The sequence below is a fragment of the Gavialis gangeticus genome, unplaced genomic scaffold, assembly GCF_001723915.1.
Source record: "Gavialis gangeticus isolate Ggan-Ray unplaced genomic scaffold, GavGan_comp1, whole genome shotgun sequence".
Classification (NCBI taxonomy): domain Eukaryota; kingdom Metazoa; phylum Chordata; order Crocodylia; family Gavialidae; genus Gavialis; species Gavialis gangeticus.
In genome coordinates, this window is record NW_017728993.1 from 67,325,512 (window position 1) to 67,332,249 (window position 6,738).

Below are 6,738 nucleotides of genomic sequence, written 5' to 3' on the forward strand. Positions count from 1 at the left end.
TCAAAGATCCTCCCCCATCCCTGGTTGTTCACAGTTCCAATGTGGTTAAAGTATGCCGATTTCTGTAAGAAAAGCACACGTGTCACCAGCATCACGTCCAACTGCCTCTGAGTCCTCAGCCTGAATAGCCAGGTAATTACTGGCAGCTGGATTGACTGGGAACAGTCTTCAGCATGAGGTTAAGACTACATAGGTTATAACTCCAGAGGCAAGATTTTAATCTTGTCTGCCACCACACCCAGCTTCATGTGAGAAAGAGAGGAGGACCCACAAAATGAACTATATCAGTGGGACAGGGAAGGATCATTCTTCTTCCTGAACCAAAACCATTGCAACATTTATTGTTCGGTTCAGAAGTTGTATTCCTACCCCCCCCCCAAAATCATCCTTTTCCTTGATTGTGGCTATTGTTTTGGCTTTAATGACTCCTACAAAAATATCCAGTCAATTCACTATTGCATGCTACTCAAGATGATTCACTATTTTCTTTAGCTTTAGGCATGTGGCTCGTGGAAGTACCATCTAGGTATCTTCACATTCTTCAGAGCTCTTAGTTTATAGCCACGGGGAAACAGAATAAATTAAAAGTCTGGACAAAATTGCTCATTCTCTCCTCAGAACAGATCTTCTGAATCCATGAAGAACAGTTTGTTTAATTTTTAATCTTTTATTTTAATTTCAGACCACCAGAAGTGCCACCAACACAGCCAAAACCTGCACCACCACCTCCTCCTCCTCCTCCAGAAGCACCTCCTGTTGCCAAATCGTGGGCCAGTACAAAGCCAGGTGGGCAAGGCGATGGTAAGTGATGTTAAAAGTGGAGGAAACCTGAGCTGGCCCAGAGGTCTACTAGTTGTGCTTTGCACTGCTATGTGGGAGACCTGGTTTCAATATTCTTTTGCTCCTGGTCTCATGTTGCCTGGGTCAGCAAGGGCTAGGAAAGTTGTGGAGACAACTTTTTTCGTCCTAAGGTGAAGGAGTGCCTTGTCACTCAAGTGAACCTCCTAAGCACCTTGTCAGCAGTGTTAAGTGACTTAAAAAGAAATTGTATGGTCTTATATTTGGTAGTCAGGAAAATAATGGCTATGATAGGAGACCATGAGTGTGGCAGTCTTAAGGGCAGGGGAGAATCTTCGCGTTGTGCAGAAATATGTGCAAGTCTTGCATGGTGAAGGGAAATGGTAAACATTTGGTCCAGTTACTAATCATGCATTGGTTATCACTAACACTAACCTTATCTGGAACCATGGCATTTACCAACTTGTTTGGATGCGTGTTACAACATGGAGGGGGTTCTACTTTTTACTCAATAGAACTTTTAAGTCTCAAAATATTGGCACATGTAGTTTTTCTGAGCGTTTTTAACACAATATTAAAAATATGGTAAATTATTTCTATGGTTGTAAGTTGTGGGCACAGAAAATTGGTCAGTTGTCTCTGACTTCAGGGTGTACTTAGTACTGCTGTACGAAATTGCACTGTTCCATTTTGATGGAACAGCGTTTTGTTTCAAATTTCGTTTTGATTCAAAACTGCTGTTCCATTTAGTTTCATCGAAACAGTTTTGCTGTTTTGATGTTTCACCTGTAAGCTATAACGGGGAAGCTTGAAACAGTCCATAACTTTGTCATTTCTAGCCTGATTTGAATGAAACTTGCAGGAATGGTAACCCCTTCTGAGGGCACGAAGCCTGCCAAGCTTTGGGGAGATAGGTGCAGGGGTTTTGGGGAAACTGCACCTCAAGCTGCAGACAAGCAAAACTCATGACATGGGTGACACTGCATGTTAAGGCACTGAGGCCACAAAGCCTGCCAGTTTTTAAGGAGATGGGTACAGGGGCTTCTGGGTTCTGGGACCCTGCACCTCTGGCTGCTGACAGCCAAACTCGTGGCATGGGTGCTTGTGGGACTGTGTCTGTCTTGGGCATGGGGGTGGTGAAGACTGCAGGCCTGCTAAGGCCTGTTGTGGCCACAAAGTCTGCCAGCTGTCAAGGAGATGGGTGCAGGGGGAGTTTGGGTTCTGGGGCCCTGCACCTCTAGCTGATGACAAGCAAAACTCGTGACATGGGTGGGTGACCTATGTGTGTTAAGGTGCACCCTCACTCAACTGACACCAAGGCAAAAAGCAGGGCAGTACAAACAATGCTGCCTTTTATGCAGTTTTTCTATCCCTCCCCCAGAGCACTGGGATTGGAAGAGACCTCAGGAAAGAATGACAGTCACAGGACAGTCAATAATGAGAGCAGTCCTTCTCCCCCCCACCTTCCCCCTCCCTCTCCTTACTTTAGTTCCTGTTTCCCTGCAGGCAAGCCCAGCTTGAGCTTCGAAACTCAAAACGTTTCAAACATTTTGTTTCAAGGCTGTTTTGAAGCCCTGTCTTTCATTTCGGTTTTGCTGTTTTGAGCTCGAAACAAATTGAAACAGTGTCAAAACGAAACTGCTGGCAAAATTTCGCATAGCCCTAGTACTTAGCTTGTGATTTCATGTCTGCCATGATAACCATGGGACTCTCCGAGACAGTTGCCTCATTCTGTGAAATTGGCTACAGTACAAGTCTGGTGTGTACAGAGGAAATAGAGGTGATGGGGAATCAAAATCATGCCTCTTTTCATGTTCTGCTTGTTATATTCTTTAGTTTGAGATTTGGGCTGGATCTGCCAGGAAGGTTATGAACAGTTTGGTTTAACTGGCTAATGGAACTTGTGCATTTCCAGGTATTCCTTATGCAGTAGTCATTTAACTGACCACTTAGTCTGGTCTGATGCAGCCCTCTCAGCCTCATTCTCATCTGTTGCAGTGGCTTGTGACAAATTATAGAGGAAGGATTTTTTTTCTTTAAAGAATGTTCTGCTAATTTGCAGCCTCTCCTTTTTAGATCTTGTGTTGTCCAGTAAGTAAGGTTATCTGGCTCCAGAGCACCTCTGAAGTCAAACAGCTGAATTGCCTGCTGCCTGGCTAGTTACTTCAGATGGACTTCACTTAATTAATGACCAGCTTATAAACGAGATTTACTGTTACTCTGGCAGAGGAAATTGCTCAGTCTGCGGCATTGTGGTAACTCAGCAGGTAGTGTTTTGAAAATGCTTTCAGATTCCTCCATTCGGCTCACTGAAGAGCCCTGAAGGGACTGTCTGCTTCATGGAAACACCTCCGTGATGTGATTGTTCTTGCTTGCCCCCTGCAGTTGGCCAGAGGGAGCAAACCTATTCCTCTGTCATGAGGACTTCCAGGGACACAACTGAACTGCTCTCCAAACATAAACCAAATTTGTATTAGCAAAATGCCAGCCAAATTTGAATTGGTGTACAAACAGCTGGGTTATACAGGCAAATATTAGGCATGCATGTGTTTTTGTTTTTGTTTTGGTTTTTTTTTAAGATGAAAAGGTCTTGCCAAGTTTTGGTTTGTGCTTGACCTTACAACTTAAGACACTGGAAATCTTGAAAGTCTTGTTTTCACTTTCTTGCTCTGGATGTCCCCTTGTATCTAACAATCGGTGGGAATTTTCCTAGCTCTCAGGTGTTACAGGCTTGGGAGGAATGAAAGTTTCAAGATTCTGCCCCTGATTGTTTGGAGAGTAGTTTGAGTTGGTAGGTTTGATTTTAAAAAACAAAGCAAAACACATGCATGGGTTTGAATGATTTGAGTGAGGTTTATTTTCCATATTTATCTGTTTTTTTACTTGTTTGATGTATAAAATTTCATTGCTAAATGTGTGCAGTCCATCATATTTTCTAGGAAAATGAGACTAAACTTTAATTTCCAGTCTCAGGTTTGTTTTAATTGGCTTAGTTCTTACTGTACATCAGTCAGATGGGCACACTTTCATCCATCCTTGCAAATCACTCAAAGTAGCTTCTGCCCTCAATCTAAGGACTTGTTTTAACAGTGCTTTAACCTTAAATATAAGCTTAATCTTTTGGAAGAGCTGTATCAAGAGTTAGTACAGCAATAAAGATTCAAGAAAAAACATTTTCATCTGATCTTCAGTAGTTGCAGAATCTATAGCTGTGTAACTTATATGATTTTGGCTAAGCCATGTGTAGTAGTCTTTGGAAACTTCAGTGCTTTTTCACAAACGTGGTGTCTATCTCAGAGAAGTTGTCTCTATTTTCGTGTGATATCCTGCCTGTTAATATTTTATGTGGTTCATGTCATCCGTTGTTACTTTTGTAGCCTATCTTGTGGCTTTTTAACTTTGATATTTCTGATGTTAATCGGTAAGTAGATTGGTTCCATGGATTTAACTATCTCTTGTTTTATTTGGGAACACAACATTTTACAAAGGATTTATTTGAACTCTGATAAAAGACCGTGATTGTTTAAGAGTTTTTCAGAAATTGAACTACATAGTTTGGCCATATTTTACAGGTGCATTCTTCTGAACTATGTTTATACTGAAACTTGTAACCATTCTATGGATTTTTTTGTAACAATTGTCTAGGTCCAGCTCTTCCAGTAAACAGTTATTTCCAGCAAGAGTTTCCCAGTCTGCAGGCAGCTGGGGATCCGGAAAAATCAGGCAAAGAGAAAGATGCAGCTGAAGAGCCCCAGGGACCTGGACCTACTTCACGACCACAAAGTAAGTGTTTGAACTGGTATATATCTTAGTGTAGAGCTTTGTTTCAGAGTTTTTTGCTGGAGATTTCTTATCTGCAGTAAATAATTGATAGAATTTTACCTTCCAGAAATTCCAAATGTAACAGAAAACTGAGAAACAAAATGGCTTATATTCTACCCCTTATTTTTGCGACATGGTTTAAGCATATTCTTTCCAGACTTACTTCACAGATTTGTCCATTCCAGTGTTTTGCTAGCTTTTACTCATTTGCTTTATCATTTTCTTTGACTGCTTTTTCATAGAATCAATGAATCGGAAGGGACCTAGACAGATCATCTAGTCCGACCCCCTGCCATGGGCAGGAAGGAGCACTGGGGGTGGCAGGGGTCATAAGACCCCAGCCAGGTGCCTATCCAGTCTCCTCTTGAAGATTTCTGGGGAAGGTGAGAGCACCACCTCTCTGGGAAGCTAATTCCAGGCTCTGGCCACCCTTACAGTGAAGTAGTTCTTCCTAATTCTAACCTAAACCTGTACTCCTTCAGCTTGTGGCCATTGTTCCTGGTGAACAGACTTTCCCTGAGTCCCTGCTGGTGGCCCCTGATAAGGTTGTAGGCAGCCACAAGATCCCTTCTCAGTCTCCTCTTGCAGAGACTGAAGAGATTCAGGTCCCTCAGCCTTTCCTCATAGGGCTGGCCACGGAGGCCCCCAACCATACGATCTTGCATGAAAACTCTTGAATATTTTTGACTAAACGGCATTCTTTGTTTTCATTGTTCACCTTTCACTAACAAATTACAATGGGAAATTTTCACACTTGTATATGTAGATGTTCATGATTCCCTTATTCCTAGGCTACAGTTTACAGGTTCCCAAATTGGTAAGAATACTTGCAAGTTACGTGAAGCTGGCAGCTCTTTACTTCTAGCTTGTAACTGTTACCTAGCTAAAAAATACATTCCAAATGTTTCTTGCCACATAAATAGCTGTTGGAAGTTGCCAAAGAATAAATGACTGCAAAATATAAAAGGAAAGTGGTCTGCTGAATACTGAATAGGAAGATTGTTGGTCAAGAAGATGCCAAAGAAATGGTCTTGCTCTGAAAGTTTGAGACTCCTCTGCAGAGAATCAGTGTTCCCAAGAACAAATCTTGCCATGCTGTAGTTCAGGGGTTGGCAACCCCTGGCACACATGCTGAACATGGCACGTGAGGCCATTTTGCTTGGCACGCCATGGCCAGCCCCGGCTCCAGGTAGCTGCTTCCAGCAATGGAGCCCGGGTTGCTCCCAGCAGGGCTTGCAGCATCCCAGATGCCTGCTGGGAGCAGCCCAGGCTCCTGGCTGGCAGCAGCTCCCCAGAGCTGGGGCCGGCTGCAGTGGGGAGGCTCCAAACAGCTGTGCCAGGCTTCGGCATCAGCTCCGCACCAGCACGTGCAGGCGCTCCTCAGAGCAGGCAGTGGGGGAGGGCCCTGAGGCAGTGCAGCCCTTGTCTCTCCCCTGCTCGTGGCACAGAGGTGATGAGCCCGGCACAGCTGTTTGTATCCAGGCCAGGCTCTGGGCAGCTTCAGCAGGCAGCGGGCAGGCCGCAAACAGCTGCGCCGGGATCCACAGCTCTGGCATCAGCTCTGTGCTGGCGACGACTGCATGCGCACTTTGGGGCAGACTGTGCTACCCTGCTGTCTGCCCTGAGGTGCACACGCAGTCACCACCAGCACAGAGCTGATGCCGGAGCTGTTTGCAGCCTGCCTGCTGCAGCTGCCCAGAGCCCAGGCTGGCTACAAACAGCTGTGCCAGGCTCATCACCTCTGCGCTGGGAACAGGGGAGAGACCAGGGATGCGCTGCCTCAGGCCCCTCCCCCACCACCTGCTCCAAGGCACACCTGAATATGCTGGTGCAGAGCTGATGCCGGAGCCTGGCACAGCTGTTTGGAGCTTCCCCGCTGCAGCCGGCCCCAGCTCTGGGGAGCTGCTGCCAGCCAGGAGCCCAGGCTGCTCCCAGCAGAGAGCTGGGATGCTGCAAGCCCTGCTGAGAGCAGTCTGGACTCCAGCAGCTACCCAGAGCTGCGGTAGCTGCTGACAGCCACAGAGCCCGGGGTGGGGGGCAAGGGGCAGTAGGACTGGGGGCAGGGGCTCTGGGTGCAGGGCATGAGGCGGCAGGGCTGGGGGGGCAGGGGCTTTGGGT

At 45.8% G+C, this 6,738-nt stretch overlaps 1 protein-coding gene across 14 annotated transcripts in view; it reads left to right on the forward strand.

Annotated features, from left to right (window-relative positions):
* PRRC2C (proline rich coiled-coil 2C) overlaps positions 1-6,738 on the forward strand; it is a 95,342-nt gene that overhangs the window by 15,042 nt on the left and 73,562 nt on the right. For 13 of the 14 annotated variants that reach the window (XM_019501913.1, XM_019501919.1, XM_019501916.1 and 10 more), the window contains exons 4-5: positions 683-801; positions 4,444-4,581. In XM_019501913.1, coding sequence (XP_019357458.1) covers positions 683-801; positions 4,444-4,581 — 257 coding nt within the window. The remainder of the gene's footprint in view (positions 1-682; positions 802-4,443; positions 4,582-6,738) is intronic. The other variant, XM_019501917.1, reaches the window with a different exon arrangement.